This window comes from Bos mutus, chromosome 3 (assembly GCF_027580195.1).
Source record: "Bos mutus isolate GX-2022 chromosome 3, NWIPB_WYAK_1.1, whole genome shotgun sequence".
In the NCBI taxonomy this organism is placed as follows: Eukaryota; Metazoa; Chordata; class Mammalia; order Artiodactyla; family Bovidae; genus Bos; species Bos mutus.
Genome location: NC_091619.1, coordinates 1210884 through 1233795, shown reverse-complemented (window position 1 = coordinate 1233795; position 22912 = coordinate 1210884). Strand labels below are relative to the sequence as shown.

Below are 22912 nucleotides of genomic sequence, written 5' to 3'. Positions count from 1 at the left end.
GAAAGCGAGTCAAATGGGCTTTAGGAAGCATCACTACAAACAAAGCTAGTGGAGGTGATAGAACTCCAGCTGAGCTATTTCAAATCCTAAAAGATGATGCTGTGAAAGTGCTGCACTGAATATGCCAGCAAATTTGGAAAACTCAGCAGTGGCCACAGGACTGGAAAAGGTCAGTTTTAATTCCAGTTCCAAAGAAGGGCAATGACAAAGAATGCCTACACTCTAGTAAAATAATACTCAAAATTGTCCAAGCCAGGTATGTGAACCATGAATTTCCAGATGTTCAAGCTGGTTTTAGAAAAGGCAGAGGAGCCAGAGATCAAATTGCCAACATCCATTGGATCATTATAAAAGCAAGAGAGTTCCAGAAAAACATCTACTTCTGCTTTTTTGACTACGCCAAAGCCTTTGACTTTTTGGATCACAACAAACTGTGTAAAATTCTTAAAGAGATGGGAATAAAAGACTACCTAGCTTGCCTCTTGAGAAATCTGTATGCAGGTCAGGAAACAACAGTTAAAACTGGACATGAAACAACAGACTGGTTCCAAATAGGAAAAGGAGTATGTCAAAGCTGTATATTGTCACCCTGCTTATTTAACTTACATGCAGAGTACATCATGAGGAATGCTTATCTGGATGAAGCACAAGCTGGAATCAAGATTTCTGGGAGAAATATCAGTAGCCTCAGATATGAAGATGACACCACCCTTATGGCAGAAAGTGAAAAAGAACTAAAGAGCCTCTTGATGAAAGTGAAAGAGGAGAATGAAAAAGTTGGCTTAAAACTCAACATTCAGAAAGGTAAAATCATGGCATCTGGTCCCATTACTTCATGGCAAATAGATGGGGAAACAGTGGAAACACTGACAGACTTTATTTTGGGGGGGGTCCAAAATCACTGGATATGGTGACTTCAGCCATGAAATTAAAAGACGCTTGCTCCTGGGAAGAAAAGTTACGACCAAACTAGACAGCATATTAAAAAGCAGAGATGTTACTTTGCCAACAAATGTTTGTCTACTCAAGGCTATGGTTTTTCCAGTAGTCATGTATGGATATGAGAGTTGGACTATAAAGAAAGTTGAGTGCCAAGGAATTGATGCTTTTGAACTGTGGTGTTGGAGAAGAGTCTTGAGAATCCCTTGGACAGCAAGGAGATCCAACCAGTTCATCCTAAAGGAAATCAGTCCTGAATATTCATTAGAAGGACTGATGCTGACGTTGAAACTCCACACTTTGGCCACATAATGTGAAGAACTGACTCATCTGAAAAGACGCTAATGCTGGAAAAGATTGAAGGCAGGAGGAGAAGGAGAGAACAACCAAGGATGAGATGGTTGGATGGCATCACCGACTCAGTGGACATGAGCTTGAATAAACTCCAGGAGTTGATGTTGAACCAGGAAGCCTGGCATGCTGCAGTCCACGGGATAACAAAGAGTTGGACACAATTGAGCAAATGAACTGAACTGAAATAGGATGCTAATATTAAACAATTGCTCAGCTTCCAGTCTGTTTTAATCTAAAAGAACTCCTTTGGTTTGTCCACCTATGTCATTCTCCCTCTCCACTGCCTTCAGTCCCCTGGAACTCTGTCATTACCTCTTCCCACTGTCTCACTTGGCCCTCTTTCTTATCTCATTCTTCTTACCTAGACTCTTTAATTCCACATTATGGTTTCTGAGAGTGGGTATGTGTTGATCATACAGCTTTTCTATATTTGATTCTGGAACCCAAATCCCAGAATTAAATATGATAAATAGTTTATATTCTGAACAAAATTCTCTACACCATAGGAATTTCTGAGGTTGAAAATTATATTTACTACTGGTTTATGATCTTCCCTTCAGTCACTCTTCACCTCTAGCATTTTCAGTAACTAATCCTCATGAGACATGTAAACAGGAGTTATGATATGTGCAGCTTTACCCAAGTCTAAGATAGCTTTTTTTAGTAGGCTCATTAGAAGTAGAACTTCCTTCTCCTTTCATAATATCTCATAATCTCTACCTACATTTTGCTCTTTCCTATCAACAAATAATAGCTCCATCCTTCACCATTTCCCCGAGCTTGCTCAAACTCATATCCATTGAGTTGGAGATGCCATCTGAACATCTCATCCTCTGTCACCCCCTTCTCCTCCTGCCCTCAATCTTTCCCAGCATTGGAGTCTTTTCTAAAGACTCAGCTCTTCATATCAGGTAGCCACAATATTGGATCTTCAGCTTCAGCAACAGTCCTCCCAATGAATATTCAGGATTGACTTCCTTTAAGATTAACTGGTTTGATCTCCTTGTTGTCCAAGGGACTCTCAAGACTCTTCTCCAAGAGCACAGTTCAAAAGCATCAATTCTACAGCACTCAGCCTTCTTTATGGTTCAATTCTCACATCCAAACATGACTTCTGAAAAATCATAGCTTTGACTCTATGGACCTTTGTTGGTAAAGTAATGTCTCTGCTTTTTAATACATTGTATAGGGTTGTCAAAGCTTTTCTTCCAAGAAGCAAGTGTCTTTTAATTTCATGGCTGCAGTCACCATCTGCAGTGATTTTGGAGCCCCCCAAAATAAAGTCTGTCAGTGTTTCCACTGTTTACCCATCTATTTGCTGTCAAATGATGGGACCGGATGCCATGATCTTATTTTTCTGAATGTTGAGCTTTAAGCCAACTTTTTCACTCTCTTCTTTCACTTTCATCAAGAGGCTTTTCAGTTCTTTTTCACTTTCTGCCATAAGGGTGAGGTTATCTGCATATCTGAGGTTATTGATATTTCTCCCGGCAGTCTTGATTCAAACTCGTGCTCATCCAGCCCAGCATTTCTCATGATGTACTCTGCATATAAGTTAAATAAGCATATAAGTTAAATAAGGTGACAATATTCAGCCTTGTCGCACTTTTTTTCCCCAATTTTGAACCAGTTTTTTACTCTTTGTCTGGTTCTAACTGCTGCTTCTTGACCTGCATACAGGTTTCTCAGGAGGCAGGTCAGGTGGTCTGCTATTCCCATCTCTTGAGGAACTTTCCACATTTTGTTCTAGTCCACACAGCCAAAGGCTTTAGCATAGGTAATGAAGCAGAAGTGGGTATTTTTCTGGAATTCTCTTGCTTTTTCTATGATTCAATGGATGTTGGCAATTTGATCTCTGGTTCCTCTGCCTTTTCTAAATCCAGCTTTTACATCTGGAAGTTCTAGGTCCACATACTGTTGAAACTTGGCTTGGAGAATTTTGAGCATGACCTTGATAGCATGAGAAATGACTGCAATTGTAAGTAGTTTGAAATTCTTTGGAATTGCCCTTCTTTGGGATTGGAATGAAAACTGACATTTTCCAGGCCTGTAGCCAGTGCTGAGTTTTCCAAATTTGCTGGCATATTCAGTGCAGCACTTTCACAACATCATCTTTTATGATTTGAAATAGCTCAGCTAGAATTCCATCACCTCCACTAGCTTTGTTCGTTGTGCTGTTTCCTAAGGCTCACTAGACTTCTCACTCCAGGATGTCTGGTTGTAGGTGACTGATCACACCTTTTGGTTATCCAGATCATTTTTGTATAGTTCTTCTGTTATTCTTGCCACTTTTCTTAATATCTTCTGTTTCTGTTAGGTCCATACCATTTTTGTCCTTTATTGTGCCCACCTTTGCATGAAATGTTCCCTTGGTATTTTTATTTTCTTGAAGAGAACTCTAATCTTTCCCATTCTATTTTTTCCCTCTATGTCTTTGCATTGTTCACTTAGAACGGTTTTCTTATCTCTCCTTGCTCTTCTTTAGAACTCTCCATTCAGATGGGTATATCTTTCCTTTTCTCCTTTGCCTTTCACTTCTCTTCTTTCCTCAGCTATTTGTAAGGCTTCTTCACACAACCATTTTGCCTTTTTGCATTTCTTTTTCCTGGGCATGGTTTTGATCACTGCCTCCTGTACAATGTTACAAACCTCTGTCCATAGTTCCTCAGGAACTCTATCTGTCAAATCTAATCCCTTGAATCTATTTCTCACTTCCACTGTATAATTGTAAGGGAATCGATTTAGGTCATACCTGAATGACCTAGTGGTTTTCCCTACTTTCTTCGATTTAAGTCTGATAGTTGCAATAAGGAGTTCATGATCTGAGCCACAGTCAGATCCCAGTCTTCTTTTTTTCTGACTGTATAGAGTTTCTCCATCTTTGGCTGCAAATAATATGATCAATCTGATTTCAATATTGACCATCTGATGATGTCCATGTGTAAAGTCATCCCTTTTGTTGTTGGAAGTGTTTCTATGCTATGACCAGTGCATTCTCTGGGCAAAACGTTGTTAGCCTTTACCCTGCTTCATTTTGGACTCCAAAGCCAAATTTCCCTGTTACACCAAGTATCTCACAACTTCCTACTTTTGCATTCCAGTCTCCTATGATAAAAAGGACATCATTTTTGGTGTTAGTTCTAGAAGTTCTTGTAGGTCTTAGAACTATTCAACTTCAGTTTCTTTAGCATTAGTGGTTGAGGCATAGACTTGGATTACTATGATACTGAATATTCTGTCATTTTTGAGATTGCACCCATATACTGCATTTCAAACTCTTTTGTTGACTATGAGGGTTACTCCATTTCATCTAAGGGATTCTTGCCCACATTCTTGCCCATTTGAATTAAATTCACTCTTTCCAGTCCATTTTAGTTCACTGATTTCTAAAATGTCAATGTTCACTCACCATCTCCTGTTTGACCACTTCCAATTTATCTTGATTCATGGACCTAACATTCCAGGTTCCTATGCAGTATTGCTCTTTACAGCATCAGACTTTATTTTCACCACCAGACATATTCACAACTGGACTTTTTTTTTTTTTTCCACTTTGGGCCATACTTTTCATTCCTTCTGGAGCTACATCTCTACTCTTCTCCAGTAGTATATTGGGCACCTACTGTCCTGTGGACTTCATCTTTCAATGTCATATCTTTTTATCTTTTCATATTGTCCACGGGGTCCTCAAGACAAGAATCCTGAAGTGATTTGCCATTCCCTTCCCCAGTGGACAACATTTTGTCAGAACTCCCCACCATCCGTCTTGGGTGGCCCCACATGGCATGCCTCATAGTTTCATTGAGTTAGACAAAACTGTGATCCATGTGATCAGTTTGGTTTTCTGTGATTGTGGTTTGCATTCTATCTGCCCTCTGATGGATAAGGATAAATGCTTGTGGAAGCTTCCTGGTGGGAGATAGTGACCGTGGTGAAAACTGTGTCTTGCTCTGATGGGCAAGGTCATGCTCAGCAAATCTTTAATCCAATTTCCTGCTGATGGGTGGACCTAAGGCCAAACTCTGGTAGGGGTAATGGCAACCTCCTCCAGGACTTATGCCAGCATGCTGCATATCCCAGGACTATTGCACTCAGTGTCTCTGGCTTGGGGCAGGCCAATGTGGACCCACACCTCTGCCAGAGACTCCCATATACTCACAGGCAAGTCTGGATCAGTCTCTTGTGGGATCAGTGCTCTTTTCTCCTGGGTCCTGGTGCACACAATGTTTTGTTTGTGCCTTCCAAGAGTCTGTTTACCCAGTCCTGTGGGAGTTCTGTAATCAAATCCCACTGGCCTTCAAAGGTATATTCCCTGGGGGTTCTTAGCTGCTCTGCCAGATCCCCAGGTTGGGAAATTTCTTGTGGGCCCCAGAACTTTCACAGTGAGAAAGAACTGTTGTTAAATTTGTTATACCAGAACTCCTTTGATTCTCCAGTTTGTGGGTCGTATGCTCAGTTGCTCTATTCAGTTCAGTCACAATCATGCTCAGCTCTTTGCAAACCCATGAACTGCAGCACATCAGACTTCCCTGTCCATCACCAACTCCTGGAGCTTACTCAAACTCATGTTCATGAAGTCAGTGATAGCATCCAACCATCTTATCCTTTATTGTCCCCTTCTCCTCCTGACTTCAATCTTTCCCAGCTTCAGTGTCTTTTCACATGAGTCAGTTCTTCACATCAGGTGGCCAAAGTATTGGAGCTTCAGCTTCAGCATCAGTCCTTCCAGCAAATATTCAGGACTGATTTCCTTTAGGATTGATTGGTTTGATTTCCTTGCAGTCCAAGAAACTCAAGAGTCTTCTCCAACACCACAGTTCAAAAGTATCAATTCTTTGGTGCTCAGTTTTCTTTATAGTCCAGCTTTGACATCCTTATATGACTACTAGAAAAATCACTGCTTTGAATAGATGCACCTTTGTCAGCAAAGTAATGTCTCTGCTTTTTAATATGCTGTCTAGGCTGGTCACAGGATTTCTTACAAGGAGCAAGTATTTTAATTTCATGGTTGAAATCACCATCTGCAGTGATTATGGAGCCCAAGAAAATAGTCTCTCACTGTTTCTATTATTTCCTCATCTATTTGCCATGAAGCGATGGGACCAGATGCCATGATCTTTGTTTTCTGAATGTTGAGTCTTAAGCCAACTTTTTCACTCTCCTCTTTCACTTTCGTCAATAGGCTTTTTAGTTCCTCTTCAACTTCTTCCTTAAGGGTGGTGTCATCTGCATATCTGAGGCTCTGTAGTGTGGCTAATGGTGATCTCCTCCAAGAGGACTTATGCCACACACTGCAACTCCCAGGACTGCTGCTGCCAAAGTCCTTGTCACCATGACAGGCCACTACTTACCCCCACTACCTCCACAGGAGACACTCAAATACTGAAAGGCAGGTCTGGCTCAGTCAGCTGTGCAGGTCACTGTCCCTGCCCTAGATCCTGGTGCACACAGGTTTCCTTTGCATGCTCCAAGTGTCTCTGGAGGGGAGGAGGTTTAAATGCAATTGTCTCACTCTTGCCGTCTTGTTTCAGATTCTCCTTTGCCCTTGGACATGAGGTATCTCTTTTTTGTGGGATCCAATATTCTGTCTATGCTTTTTCAGCAGCTCGTTGAAATATTGGTGTTCTTGACAGAGAAGATAAATGTGCATTCTTCTACTCCGCCATCTTATGGGTATGAGATGGCAAATAGAAAGGGAAATAGAAATGGAAACAGTGAGATATTTTTGTGTGTGTGCTCCAAAATTGCTGCATACTGTGACTGCAGCCATGAAATTAAAAGGTGCTTGCTCCTTTGAAGGAAAGCTATGACAGGCTTGTACAGCATATTACAAAAAACAGAGATATCACTTTGCCAACTAAGGTCCACATAGTCAAAGCTTTGGTTTTTCCAGTAGTCATGTACAGATAAAAGAGTTGGACCACAAAGAAGGTTGAGCATCAAAGAATTGACGCTTTTGAATTGTGGTGTTGGAGAAGACTCTTGAGAGTTCCTTGGACTACAAGGAGATCAAGCCAGTCAATCATAAAGGATATTCACCCTGAATATTCATTAAGAGGAAAGATGCTGAATCTGATCGTCTGATAATTTGACCACATAATGTGAAGACCTGATGCACTGGAAAAAAAAAAAACCTGATGATGGGAAAGATTGAAAGCAAAAGGAGAGGAGGCAGCAGAGGATGAGATGGTTAGATAATATCATCAACTCAATGGACATGAATGTGACCAAAATTCAGGAAATAGTGAAGTAGAGGGAAGACTGGCATGCTGTAAGTCCCTGGGATTACAAGAAGTCAGACACGATTGAGTGACTGAACAACAACAAATGCTAGCCATTGTTTCTTGAGGCTCACCTGCCCCAACTGTGACATGGGAGCCTTTTCACACCAGTCATTTGTGAATCCTTTCAACACACCTTTATCACTGAGCTTCCCTTTACCTTATGGCATGCAGAGTTCCCAATAATAGCAAGGAGAGATAAGAAAGCCTTCCTCAGCGATCAAAGTAAAGAAATAGAGGAAAACAGTAGAATGGGAAAGACTAGAGCTCACTTCAAGAAAATTAGAGATACCAAGGGAACACTTCATGCAAAGATGGGCTTGATAAAAGACAGAAATTGTATGGATCTAACAGAAGCAGAAGATATTAAGAAGAGGTGGCACAAATACACAGAAGAACTGTACAAAAAGGATCTTCACAACCAAGATAATCAAGATGGTGTGATCACTCACCTAGAGCCAGACATCCTGGAATGTGAAGTCAAGTGGGCCTTAGAAAGCATCACTACGAACAAGGCTAGTGGAGGTGATGGAATTCCAGTTGAGCTATTTCAAGTCCTGAAAGATGATGCTGTGAAAGTGCTACACTCAATATGCCAGCAAATTTGGAAAATTCATCAGTGGTCACAGCACTGGAAAAAGTCAGTTTTCATTCCAATCCCTAAGAAATGCACTACCAAAGAATGCTCAAACTACCACACAATGCACTCATCTCACATGCTATCAAAGTAATGCTCAAATTTCACCAAGCCAGGCTTCAGGAATACGTGAACCATGAACTTCCAGATGTTCAAACTGGTTTTAGAAAAGGCAGAGGAACCAGAGATCAAATTGCCAACACCCATTGGAACATCAAAAAAGTAAGAAAGTTCCAGAAAAACATCTATTTCTGCTTTATTAACTATGCCATAGCCTTTGACTGTGTGGATCACAAGAAACTGTGGAAAATTCTGAAAGAGATGGTAATACAAGACCACTTGACCTGACTCTTGAGAAACCTATATGTAGTTCAGGAAGCAACAGTTAGAACTGTACATGGAACAACAGACTGATTCCAAATAGGAAAAGGAGTACATCAAGGCTGTATATTGTCACCCTGCTTATTTAACTTAATGCAGAGTACATTATGAGAAACGCTGGGCTTGAAGAAGCACAAGCTGGAATCAAGATTGCCAGGAGAAACATCAATAACCTCAGATATGCAGATGACACCACCCTTATGGCAGAAAGTGAAGAGGAACTAAAAAGCCTCTTGATGAAAGTGAAAGAGGAGAGTGAAAAAGTTAGCTTAAAGCTCAACATTCAGAAAAAAAAGACCATGGCATCTGGTCCCATCACTTCATGGGAAATAGATGGGGAAACGGTGAAAAGAGTGTCAGATTTTATTTTTGGGGCTCCAAAATCACTGTTGATGGTGATTGCAGCCATCAAATTAAAAGACGCTTACTCCTTGGAAGGAAAGTTATGACCAAACTAGATAGCATATTGAAAAGCAGAGACATTACTTTGCCAACAAAGGTCTATCTAATCAAGGCTATGGTTTTTCCAGTGATCATGTATGGATGTGAGAGTTGGACTGTGAAGAAAGCTGAGCACCAAAGAATTGATGCTTTTGAACTGTGATGTTGGAGAAGACTCTTGAGGGTCCCTTGGACTGCAAGGAGATCCAACTAGTCCATTCTAAAGGAGATCATTCCTGGGTGTTCTTTGGAAAGACTGATGCTAAAGCTGAAATTCCAATATTTTGGCCACCTCATGTGAAGAGTTGACTCATTGGAAAAGACTTTGATGCTGGGAGGGATTAGGGGCAGGAGGAGAAGGGGACGACAAAGGATGAGATGGCTGGATGGCATCACCAACTCGATGAACATGAGTTTGGGTTAACTCAGGGAGTTGGTGATGGACAGGGAGGCCTGGTGTGCTACGGTTCATGGGGTCACAAAGAGTTGGACATGACTCAGCAAGTGAACTTGAACTAAACTGAATTGATGGCAAAGTTGTTCCAGACTCTTGAAGAATCTTTCTGTCCCAACTAGAAATCAGCCATTTCTTCAAGGTCCTTTGGTTCCTTTAGTGTGAAAATATGTCAAAGCCATAATGTGAGCACTAAGTCTTGGTTTTGTGGCTTTTTAAGTGGTCAGGACATTTTTTAATCCTAAATATTATGATTTTTTAATTATGCTTGCAATTCAAGTTTAAGATTACAGAGTCTAATATTACATCTATCTCGCATCACCTTCTCTAGACAGAAAATCTTGGTTCCAAGTGAATTAACACAACTATATAATCACCTAAACTATATACTATCCACCTGTCACACTGTATCCTATATTTCAGTAGCCTATACAAACATGATAGTCTTACAATAACAGTAATAACTCTACCACCAGAAATAAGTTTTTGACAGGGATCCACTGAGAACAAGCCATTCTCTAAGGAACTCATAAGTAGAAGGAAAAGAAAAAGAAAAGGAACTGCAGTGTTCTGGGTATGAGTAAAGTGAATCTCTGCACAATACCAGACAAGGGAGACTTTCTTCTACTCTAACAGTAAGGAATGCTATCTGGAGAAACAAGCTGCTCAGCTGACCCTCATAGTTAGAAAATCATCCAAATAAAGAGAGTGAAATTATGTTAAAAATGCTCAGCAACTCTTCAAATACAATTACCTCAGCATAACTGTAGTTAGATCAATTTGAAAAACGATATTTCAGCAGAAGCAAAAAAAAAAAGTTTTAAATAAGAACTCAAAAGCATGTCACCATGGAGTTGTGTACATCATTTCATTTATTCCAAGGTATATTCTTTCTCACAAATCACATCTATGAAATCTGAGTGGATCCTGCTAGTGATATTATCTCATAATAACAATTTTCATTTATGTTTCAGCTAGGGTATAAATTATGATTTATCTTACAACTTACAGAAACAATGATTTGATCAAATGTGATGATCATTTGATGAAATATGATGAGATTGACTACTAGACTGACAACTTGAGTTTCAGAGTTCCTGGATACTTATTCCAAATGGAAAAGGAGACATGGTCAGGGCTCACAAGATATTCTGATATGACCTGTTAAGAACACAAGCAAAAAAATGCTCAACTTAAGAGATATTTGTACACTATGTACATAGCAGCATTATTCACAACAGCTAAAATGTGAATTAACCCAGGTATCTGTTGAGAGATGAACAGGTAAACAAAACAACATTTAAAAGGAAAAAAATTCTAATACAGGCCACCACATGAATGAATTATGAGGACATAATGCTAGGTGGAGTAGGCCATTCACAAAAGGACAAATGATTTCATTTCTATGAGGTACCTAGAGTAGACAGATTCCTATAGACAGAAAGTAGAATGGTGGTTGGCAGGGCCTGAGGGAGAAAGGATTGGGGAAAGTGGTTTAATGGGCACAGACTTCTAGTTTTTCAAGATGAAAAGAATTCTAAGAATTGGCTGCATAAATGTGAATGTACTTAATACTACTAAACTATATGTGTAAAAATGGCTAATGCAGTAAATTTTCCAAGACTTATTTTACCGCAATTTAAAAAAAAATAAATTTACCTACAGATGGGAGTTGGGGACAAAAGGGAAATGTTTTAGCAGAAATTGTGAGACTAAAGAGATGTAATATTAATAGATAAAAAGGAGGGAAAGAATAAAAGGATGGACAGAAAAAAAAGATTAAAAAATGAAAACTCACCAGCGTCTCCAAAACCATAATGCAAGGCATATCAAAAGGATCAAGGAGGGTATTATTATTGCCACAAGTATCAAGCCAATGGATGTGGGGTGTCCTGGCAATTGGGAGAAGACAAAGGAATGTCACTTCAAACCCATTCTCTAGTTCTCCAAGCCTTCTTACCCATCTGAGTGTCTGCACCATCATTAACTGCTTCTGATGCATGGGCATCTCTGGTTCCCTTTCTCATATTCCCAGAGGTCTTATACGCAGAGCCACCCTTAATCTTTCCTTCTTGCTGAATCCCACCGAGACTACAGTGGGACTACTACTGTAGTAGTGAAGACTACTTCATTTTTATCTATTGTACAGCTTAGATCAGCTATTTTCATACCTCTGGCACTGTAGTCCTAGAAATAAATCTCAAACTCTGTCTCTCTGACTCTCTCTCTTTCTGTCTCCCTGATTCTCTTTCCTCCCCGCCTATCCTCTCTCCATGCCTGTCTTCCTCCCTCCATCCTTCCCTCACCCATCAAATCCCTCCCCTTCCTGTGTCCTCCTCTCTGTTCTTGAGGGCCATTTCCTCCCATTCCCAGTTGGGCCCCAGTTCCTTCTTACCCCAGTACAGGATGATGTCCTGGTCTCCTAGACTGCTGTGCTTCACTCGGCAATTCAGGCCAGCTGCCTCCCCAGCTGCCACATTTAGGGTTACTCGGAGATACCAAGTCCAGTCTGTATTGGGCATGAGGTCTCCTTGCTGAGTGCCAGGCTGCTCCTGCTCACCCCTCATCCACATCACCCGCACAGGTTTTGGGTAGAATCCTGAGACGTGACACATCAGCAGTAGGCGGCCAGGCCCAGGAGTGGGGCCACTGGACAGCCAGGCTTCAGGCTTCACTGGGGTAGGAAGAAGCAGTAAGAATGTCAGATTATGCCTCTAATCCAGAGCATGGGGACTCAGAAACCCACAAATTTGGACAGTTTCCTCTTCCACTCCTATGGGCACCAAATGACTTATTGATTAATCATTTCTCTATTTAGGTACTTCTCACTTTTGAATTTTTAAAATTTTTTTTTATTTTATTTTTTAACTTTACAATACTGTGTTGGTTTTGCCATATATTAAAATGAATTTAAAGAAAGTTGTGAGAGGAGAAATGGAAACATCTTGGGGAGAGCATGAGACTAACCTTGCCTCTGCAGTTCTGCCTTCCCTGCATCGAGGACACCCAGAAGATATCGAGGACAGGTTTCTGAGAGAAGTCTCTCAATGATATCAGAGATGCCTTGATACTGAGTCGTGAGTGCACAAAACTTCTGCCCCCTGCTGCCGCTGTCTGGTGCAGGCACACAAGAATGATTCTGGATACTCACAAAATCCAGTCCTCCTAAAGCTCCTCTCAAAGAGCTTTCTATGGCCTCCCCAGAATGCAGCTCACAGCCTGCTGTGACCTGGATCACAAAGGGGTCTGTGTAAAAGAAAACTGAGACAAGTTATTAAAAAGCAAACAGGAAAGAAAGAGACGAGAAAAAGGCATAGGATTTTTTACTTTAGTGGCAACAAGTTGAGAGGTGAAATTATTGACATAAAACCAATTACAGTATTCAGGACTTTTCAGAAAGAGCACTGGGGAGAGGTATGCATATCATCAATGGTGGGGTTAGGCTGTTTTAAGGATGTAGAGGGGGCAAAAGGGGAGAGGGGCAACGTGTGATGGAGTCAGAAGTGCAGCATTCCACGGTGAAGAGAATGGTTACATGCAGAGAAGGGATCAGGCAGAAGATGCTTGAGGACATCAATTGGAGGAGTAGGAAGTCACACTTAAGTTCACTCAAGCACAGAGTAGGAAAAGGAGATTCTTCCTTGGGGTTTTAGAGAAGCAAGTTACATAGACGCAAACAAGAAATAACCACAAGAGTGGTCATGTACATAGAAGAGAGCAAGAAACAGGAAGAATCTCAGATACCAGATGGAGGTATGGAGTCGGGGTTGAAGGCTACTCTGGACAATTGTGTACATGCAGTTGGATAAAGAGGGGGAAAAGGGACCATCATCAGAGGGAGCAGTAGCCTGACACAAGAGAAAGAAAAGTCATTGAGAGTCTTTCCAGATCAGAGGACTATACTCACATTCCAACTGGAACTCATTGACACGGTCCTGCACTTCCCGAGTGAATCCAATGAAGTAGGCTCGGAAGAGGTCCACCAGCTCAGTCACCTCATCATCACTAAAGTTGCCCTTCGACCAGGGCTTCAGGAAAATGGCAGTGCCCGAGTCACTCTCCCAGCCATGAATCTGCAAGTCATCCAACCAGCCTGAGCCTTGATTTTGAGCCCATGTGCTATTGACAAAGGTTGAAATCTGCATGAGATGGAAGGAGGTTGGCCCCTGGAACACTGTAGTGGTGGAAAGATAAGAAGAATGAGGGGGAAATGTGGAATCAGAATAGTATGAAAAAGAACCCAGAGTCTGAACAACAATACAGAACTTGAAATGGTCCCCTGCCCCCAAAGCTTCTGGCTCCATCTCCAGCTTCCAGAATAGGGAAATGGCTGGAGACAGCAGAGCCCAGACCCTTAGTGGTAGGTGCAGCATGCTTTTATCCAGAACCCCTGCACCTGTGCTGGGAGCAGCCAGAGTTATTCTTACCATCCTCATTGTCACCACCTGGGAGGATAACTCCAAGTAACAGAAGTGGTAGAAGCAGCATTTCACTGGGAAGTAGAACTTCTGACTCTCAGAGCTGGTATTTGATCTCTAATTTCAGCATTTTTTTTTTCAGTACTCTAAATTGACTTCCTCTCTTCCCCAACTGACAAATCTTTGACCCACATTGCACATCTCAGAAAAACTGTGCCTCCCACAGCTCTGAACTCCCACTCCATCTCATTTCCATTCTTTGGTCTTCATCTCTTTTATACATTCTACCCTGGAAAAGCTCCCTTGTGATGCTGAAGAGTTATTTCACCTTCCTCATCCTTTATTGCCACATCTATTCAATAACAAGGTAATACTAAACAATTGCTCAACTTCCAGTCTCTCTTAATCTAGAAGTATTCCTTTGGTTTGTCCACCTATCTCATTCTCTCATACAGCAAATATAACACTGACAAGTGATGTAGCAGTAACAGAGAGGTAGTGTAGGTGGTCTTGGAGAGAATACCAAATGGATCAGTGTGAGTGGCCACAGTACCTTGGTGTACATTCACAGAGAGACCTCCTCTGAGAATGGAGACATACCATAGAAAGGGAGATTCTGAGAATCCTAGCCCCATTTCAAGGAGTCAGACACTGGAAAAGTGAACCAATGCTCTCTATACCATTTATTTATTTATTTATTTTTACTGTCTGCAAAATATATTCATATATTTTATTTATTTTTTTATTTTTTAAAATTTTATTTTATTTTTAAACTTTACAATATTGTATTAGTTTTGCCAAATATCAAAATGAATCCACCACAGGTATACCCACGTTCCCCATCCTGAACCCTCCACCCTCCTCCCTCCCCTCCCCTCCCTCTGGGTCGTCCCAGTGCACCAGCCCCAAGCATCCAGTACCGTGCATCTCCTGCTTGGCTAATACTTGGCTAAAGGTACTGACAGACTCACTGGAACATGAAGATGATGTCCAGGAAGTACGGTGCTCAGAGCTTGATTTTCACTCCGCACTAATACTACAAAGGCTGCTCTCTCAATGGCCCTTGGTACCAAAGTGAAAACCTGAGTGGAAACAAATTATTTCAACATCTCAATTACTCCAATCAAGAGGATCAGTAAACAAGATCTTGCCTTTATTGGTGAAAATTAGACTGAGATGGTAGAGATAAAAAGATGAAAATTTACCTCTGATTCCCTTAAGTTCCCTATAAAAATAAATACAACAAGTACCTTAAACTCTACTCCAAAAGTAAGGAAGACACACACCTCAGGTCCAGAAGTAAGATTTCGGCAAACACCAGAGTTCCTTCCCCTGAAGTACAAGGCAGTTGCCCAAGTGAGCTGGTATCTAATGGTTGCCTGAGGACAGCTACTGAGCAATCCTATACAGTCTGAGTGGTGGTCACAGTATCTAAAGAGTGTTAAAACTACATAAGCATGGAGTATGGATGTGAGAATTTCCTGAACAGATGAAAACGTTTAAGCCATGTAAGAAAACTAAAACCAACTTATTTCACAAAAGTAAGTGAAACCCAAGCCAGGTTTGTTTTGTAAATGGCTCTGACAATCATAAAAGAAACAGAAGTCAACCACATAAAAATGGCAAGAAAAACTTCTACTGTAGTAACCAATCATTGTAAAAAGTAATAACTTCCTCATTTTTGCTCTGTAAGTCATTCTGTAATTTCATGCCCCTGAATTTCACATCAATCTTTTAATTTGGAATCTCCCCATTTGTGAACTGCTTTCATATCCACAAGAAACTCTTACTAAATATTACTCACTGATTTGGTGGTTTTAATTTTTCCATTTCTGGATTTTGGGCATGTTGATAAACTAAACAAAGGAAACTCAAGCAACATGTAACCTGTGCTATAACTTTTGTTTTTAATGTTGTAATTTAAATCATGTGCCAAAAGTTAACCTCTAGATGTCCAAGCTGGATTTAGAAAAGGTAGGGGAAGCGGAGATCAAATTGTTAACATCTGCTGGGACATAGATAAAGGAAGGGAACTCCAAACAAACAACAACAACAAAAAAAAGAATATTAAAACTACATACATATGGAGTATGGATGTGAGAATTTCCTTCTGCATCATTGAAGATTTCCCTTGTGGCTCAGCTAGTAAAGAATCCACCTGCAATGCAGGAGACTTGGGTTCGATCCCTGGGTTGGGAGGATCCCCTGGAGAAGGGAAAAGCTACCCTCTCCAGTATTTTGGTCTAGAGAATTCCATGGACTGTATAGTCCATGGGGTGGCAAAGGGCCTGACACGGCTGAGCGACTTTCACTTTCTACTTCATTGACTATGCTAAAACCTTTGTGTGGATCACAACAATTTTTTGAAAATTCTTCAAGTGTTGGTTTGAGAAACCTGTATGCAGGTCAAGGAGCAACAGTTAGAACTGGACATGGGACAACAAACTGGTGAAAACTGGGAAAGGAGTACATCAAGGCTGTATATTGTCAACCTGCTTATTTAGCTTCTATACAGAGTACATCATACAAAAAGCCAGGCTGGATGAAGCATAAGCTGTAATCAAGATTGCCAAGAGAGATATTAATAACCTAAAATGTGCAGATGACACTACCCTTATGGAAAAAGTGAAGTGCAACTAAAGAGTCTCTTCATGAAGGTGAAATAGGAGAGTGAAAAGGCTGGCTTAAGACTCAATATTCAGAAAACTAAGATCATGGCAGCTGGTCCCATCACTTGACAGCAAATGCTGCTGCTGCTGCTGCTAAGTCGCTTCAGTCATGTCCAACTCTGTGCGACCCCATGGACAGCAGCCCACCAGGCTCCCCCGTCCCTGGGATTCTCCAGGCAAGAACACTGGAGTGGGTTGCCATTTCCTTCTCAATGCATGAAAGTGAAAAGTGAAAGTGAAGTTGCTCAAGCGTGTCCGACTCTTAGCAACCCCATGGACAGCAGCCCACCAGGTTCCTCCATCCATAGGATTTTCCAGGCAAGAGTACTGGAGTGGGGTGCCATTGCCTTCTCTGTGACAGCAAATAGATGGGGGAAAATGGAAACAGTGGCAGATTTCATTTTCTTGGGCTCCAAAATCACTGTGAACAATGACTGCAGCCACAAAATTAAGACACTTGCCCTTGGAAGAAAAGCAATGACAACCCTAGACAGCATATTGAAAAGAAGAGACATCACCTTGACAACAAAGGTCTGTATTGTCAAAGTTATGGTTTTTCCAATAGTCATGTACAGATGTGAGATTTGGACCATGAAGAAAGCTGAGTGCCTAAGAACTGATGCTTTCAAACTGTGGTACTGAAGAAGACTCTTGATAGTCCCTTGAACAGCAAAGAGATCAAACCAGTGTTTCTTAAAGGAAGCCAAACTTGAATATTCATTGGAAGGATGGATGCTGAAGCTGAAGCTCCTATACTTTGGCCACCTGATGTGAAGAGTCGACTCATTGGAAAAGACCCTGATGCTGGGAAAGATTGAGGGCAAGAGGAGAAAGGAGCAACACAGGATGAGATGATTGGATAGCATCACTGATTAAATGGACATGAGTTTGAGAAAACTCCAGATTTGTGATGAACAGGGAAGCCTGGTGTGCTGCAGTCCATGGGGTCACAAAGAGTCAGACGGGACTGAGAGACTGAGCAACAACAACAATGTATGGATGTAAGATTTGGACTGTTCAGAAGGTTGAGTGACAAAGAATTGATGTTTTCTAACTGAAGGGCTGAATAAGACTCTTGAGAGTTCCTTGGACTGCAAAGACATCAAACCAGTCAGTCTTAAAGGAAGTCAACCCTGAATATTCATTGGATAGACTGATGATGAAGCTGAAGCTCCAGCACTTTGGCCACCTGATGCAAGGAGCTGATGAATTGGAAAAGACTCTCATGCTGGGAAAGATGGAAGGCAAAAGGAGAAGGGAGTGGCACAGGATGAGATGATTAGATAGCTTCATTGATTCAATGGACATGAATTTGAGCAATCTCCAGGAGACCATGAAGGACACTTAAGCCTGGCATGCTGCAGTCCATGGGGTCAAAAAGATTCAACACAACTTAGCTATTAAACAACAACATCAAATCCTAGCCATTGTTTCTCTTGAGACTCAAACTGTCCCAATTATGATGTGGGAGTTTTTTCAACCCAGTCGCTTATTAATCCTTTTATCATACATTTATCATTGAGCTTCCCTTCACCTTCTGGTATGGCAAAGGTGTTCCAGACTCATGGAGAAACTTCCTGCTCCAAACTAGAATCAGCCATTTCTCCAAGGTCCTTTGGTTCCTTGTAGTGGGAAAATATTATGTGAAAGCCTTAATCTGAGTTCTAAGCCTTCATTTTAGGGTTTTTTAAGTGGCCGGGACCTTTTTTTTAAGTCTTAATATTATGATTTTTTATTTATACTTGCAATTCAAGTTTAAAACTATAGTTTTACTCATTTACTCACAACTTTTCCACGTAGAAAAATTCTAGTTTCCTGTGAATCAACACAATTATGTACTCACTTAAATCCACTATACGCTATATTCCATATTATCCACCTGTCTCACTATACACCATATCTCACTAGCCTATACACAGATAGCTTTAGAATAACAATAAAAACACTACACACAAAAATATTATTTTGGGCCAGAGATCCACCAAAAGCAAGTTATTCTCTCAAGGAACTTATAAGTAGAAAGAAAAGAAAAACAATAAGAACTGTAGTGTTCTGGGTATGAGTAAAGTGGGTCTATGCAGGATAAGTCAAGGGAGGGTTACTTCCACTGTAGCACTAAGGAAGGCTTTCTGGAGAAACAAGTTGCTCAGCTAACCATTATAGTCAGAAAATCATTCAGGCCAAGATAGAGACATTTTGTTAAAAATGCTCATCAGCTCTGCAAATACAATTGCCTCAGCATAATTACAGTTAGTTCAATTTGAAAAATGATATTTCAGCAGAAGCAAAAAAAAAAAAGGTTTAAATAAGAAGTCAAAGGCATGTCACCATGAAGTAGTGTACATCATTTCATTTATTTTAAGGTATATTCTTTCTCACAAATCACATCTATGAAATCTGAGTGGATCCTGCTAGTTATATTGTCTCATAATAACAATTTTCATTTATGTTTCTGCTAGTGTATAAATTATGATTTATCTTACAACCTACAGGAACAATGACTTGATCAAATGTGAGGATCATTTGATGAAATATGATGAGATTGACTCCTAGGCTGACAACTTGAGTTTCAGGGTTCCTGGATACTTATTCCAAATGGAAAAGGAGACATTCAGGGCCTATGAGATATTCTGATATGACCTGTTAAGAATACAAGCGAAAAATTGCTCTTCTTAAGTAATATTTGTACACTATGTTTATAGCAGCATAATTCACAACAGGCAAAAGGTGACTGTTGAATTAACCCAAGTGTCTGTTGAGAGATCAACAGGTAAACAAAACAATCTTTAAAAGGAAAGAAATTCTAATACAGATCACCACATGAATGAATTATGAGGACATACTGCTAAATGTAATAACCATTCACAAAAAGGCAAATGGTTCCACTTCTAGAGGTACCTAGACTATAGAGATTCATATAGACTGAAAATAGAATGGTGGTTGCCAGGGTCTGAGGGAGCAAGGATTGGGGAAAGTAGTTTAATGGGCATAGACTTCTAGTTTTTCAAGATGAAAAGAGTTCTGGAGATTGGCTGCATAAAATGTGAATGTACTTAAGACTACTAAACTATATGTGTAAAAATGCTAATGCAGTAAATTTTCCATGATGTATTTTACTGCAATTTTTTAAAAATAAATTTACCTACAGATGGGAGTTGGGGAAAGTTTCTAGTGGAAATATTGAGGCTAAAAAGGCATAATATTAATAGATAAAGTGGAGGGAAAGAATAAAAGGATGGACAGAAAAGAAAGATTAAAAATGAAAATTCACCAGCATCTCCAAAACCATAATGCAAGGCCTATCAAAAGGATCAAGGAGGGCACTATTATTGCCACAAAGTATCAAACCAATGGATGTGGGGTGTCCTGGCAATTGGGACAAGACAAAGGGATATCACTTCAAATCCATTCTCTAGTTCTCCAGGGCTTCTTGCCCACCCAAGTGTCAACACCCACTGTTACCTGCTTTTGATGATTGGACATCTCTGATTCCCTTTCTCATATTCCCCGATGTCATATTCTCACAGCCACCCACAGTCTGTTCTTTTTGCTCCATCCCACCTAGTTTATAGTCCTTCATTCCTACCTATTGCCTGCCTTAGATCAGCTATTTTCATTCCTTTGGCACTGGAGTCTCAGAAATAAATCCCGAACTCTAACTCTCTTTCTTTGTCTCTCCCTTCCTACCTTTCCCTCTGTCACTCTTTCTTCCCCCTCTCCTTCCCTCCCTCCATAGTCCATCCATCAAGTCTCTCCCCTTCCTCAGGACTGCCTTCTGTTCTTGAAGACCAGCTCCTCCCATCCCCAGCTGGGTTCCACTTCCTTCTCACCTCAGTACAGGATGATGTCCTGGTCTCCTAGACTGCTGTGCTTCACTCAATAACTCAGCCCAGCCACCCCATCCAAGGTTACTCGGAGATACCAAGTCCAGTCAGCATTGGGCATGATGTCTCCTTGCTGAGTGCCAGGCTGCTCCTGCTCACCCCTCATCCACATCACCCGCACAAGTTTTGGGTAGAATCCTGAGACATGGCAGACCAGCAGTAGGCAGCCAGGTCCAGGAGTGGGGCCACTGGACAGCCAGGCTTCAGGCTTCACTGGGGTAGGAAGGAGGAGTAAGAATGTCAGATTATGACTCTATTCCAGAGCATGGGGACTCAGAAACCCACAAATTTGGATAGTTGCCTCTTCCACTCCTATGGGAATCAGATCATTTATTGATTAAACTCCTCTCGATTCAGGTATTCTCCACTTTTGAATTTAAAGAAGGTGATAGGAGGTAAAATAGAAAAGTTTTGGGGAGAGAACAAGACTAACCTTGCTTCTGCAGTTCTGCCTTCCCGGCATTGAGGACACCCAGGAGATATCGAGGACAGGTTTCTGAATGGAGCCTCTCCATGATATCAGAGATGCCTTGATACTGAGTCATGAGTCACAAAACTTCTGCCCCCTGCTGCCGCTGTCTCATGTAGGCACACAGGAATGATTCTGGATCCTCACAAAATCCAGTCCTCCTAAAGCTCCTCTCAAAGAGCTTTCTATGGCCTCCCCAGAATGCAGCTCACAGCCTGCTATGACCTGGATCGCAAAGGGGTCTGTGTAAAGGAAAACTAAGACAAGTTATTAAAATGCAAACAATGAAGAAAAGAATGAGGAAAAGGCATAGGCCTTTGGATTTTAGTGGCAAGAAAGGTCTGAGATGTGAAATTGTAACTCAAAAACCAATTGCAGTATTCAGGACTTTTCAGGAAGAAGAGCATTGGTTAGAGGTATGCCTATTGTAAACGGTGGGGATTTGCTCTTTTAAGGATGAACAGTGCGCAAGAGGGGAGAAGAGGAGCAATGTGTGATGGAGTCAGGAGGGCAGCATTCCAGGGTGAAGGGGAAGGTTACACTGAGAGAGGAGATTAGGCAGCAGATGCTTGAGGATATGAATTGGAGGATGGGGAAGTCATACTTTAGTTCATTCAGGCACACAGTAGGAAAAGGAATTTTTCCTAGGTTTTGAGAGTGGCAAGTGACATACACGCAAAACAGGAAATGGCTACAAAGCAGGAATATCATCTATTACACAAAAGTGCAAGAAACAGGAAGAATCTGGGATACTGGGTGGAGGTAAGGAGTCAGGGTTGGAGACTACTCTGGAGAGCTGTGTGCGTGTAGTTGAGTAAAGAGGGAAGGAGTAGACCATGATCAGAGGGAACAGTAGCCTGACCAAGGGAGAGAAAAGTCTTTGAGAGTCTCTCCAGATCAGAGGACTGTACTCAAATTCCAACTGGAACTCACTGACATGGTCCTGCACAACCCGAGTGAATCCAATGAAGTAGACTCAGAACAGGTCCTGCAGCTCAGTCATCGCTTCATCACTAAAGTTCCCCTTGGACCAGGGCTTCAGGAAAATGGTAGTGCCCAAGTCAGAATCCCAGCCTTGAATTTGCAAATCATCCAACCAGCCTGAGCCTTGGTTTTGAGCCCAGGAGCTGTTGGCAAAGGTCTAAATATGGATGATATGGTAGGAGGTTGGCCAGTGAAACACTGTGTTGGTGGAAGGTTGAAAAGAACGAGGGAAAATGTAGAATCAGGATGGAATGAAAAAGCACCCAGAGTCTGAACAATATAGAGCCTGAAACAGTTCTCTCCCCAAGCCCTCTGACTCCATCCCCAGCCTCCAGAATAGGGGAGAGGGCTGGAGACAGCAGAGCCCAGACCCTTAGTGGTAGGTGTGGCATGCTTTTATCCAGAACCCCTGCACCTGTGCTGGGAGCAGCCAGAGTTACTCTTACCATCCTATTGTCACCACGTGGGAGGATAACCACTAGCAATAGAAGAGGTAGAGGCAGCATTTCACTGGGAAGTAGAACTTCTGACTCTCAGAGCTGGTATGTAATGTCTTACTTCAGCAAACCTTTTTCTCAGTACTCTAAAGTGACTTCCTCTCTTCCCCAGATGAAAAATCTTGGACCCAAACTGCACATCTCAGAAAAACTGTACCTCCCACAGCTCTAGACTCCCACTCTGCCTCTCATTTCCGTTCCTTGAACTCAGTCTCCTTTATACTTACTACCTTGGAAAAACATTTTCCAAGGTAGCAAATGATGATGAAAGGTTATTTCACCTTCCCAGTTCTTATTTCCACATCTTTGAAATAAAACGATAATATTAAACAATTGCTTAGCTTCCCATCTCTTTAATCTAAAATACCTTTGGCTTCTCTACCTATCTTGTTCTCCCTCCCCATGGCCTTCTCACCGCTGGCACTTTGTCATTACCTCTTCCCAACATCTCAATGGCCCTTCTTTCTTATCTCATTCTTCTTACTTGGCTTTTTAACTCCATGT

The 22912-nt window shown here is 41.3% G+C and overlaps 1 protein-coding gene and 1 pseudogene across 1 annotated transcript; both read right to left on the bottom strand.

Moving 5' to 3' along the window:
* Nucleotides 1–10358: 10358 nt before the first annotated feature.
* Nucleotides 10359–14043, bottom strand: LOC102267156 (T-cell surface glycoprotein CD1b-2). Its single transcript, XM_070362649.1, has 6 exons — nt 13915–14043; nt 13395–13661; nt 12455–12733; nt 11883–12161; nt 11286–11379; nt 10359–10648 (listed from the first exon to the last, which is right to left on the bottom strand). Exons 1-6 carry the CDS (start codon nt 13973–13975, stop codon nt 10627–10629), a joined length of 1002 nt encoding a protein of 333 aa, XP_070218750.1. The 5' UTR covers nt 13976–14043; the 3' UTR covers nt 10359–10626.
* Nucleotides 14044–19160: 5117 nt separating this feature from the next.
* On the bottom strand, nt 19161–22417 carry LOC102266869 (T-cell surface glycoprotein CD1b-2-like; annotated as a pseudogene).
* Nucleotides 22418–22912: the final 495 nt, after the last annotated feature.

Coding starts and splice junctions, on each gene's coding strand:
- LOC102267156 (XM_070362649.1), bottom strand. CDS start 13,975: ATGCTGCTTCTACCACTTCTGTTACTTGGAGTTATCCTCCCAGGTGGT. Junction 12,162..12,454: donor GGCAGAACTGCAGAGGCAAG/GTTAGTCTCATG, acceptor TTCCTACCCCAG/TGAAGCCTGAAGCCTGGCTG. Junction 10,649..11,285: donor TTATGGTTTTGGAGACGCTG/GTGAGTTTTCAT, acceptor TGTTCTTAACAG/GTCATATCAGAATATCTTGT.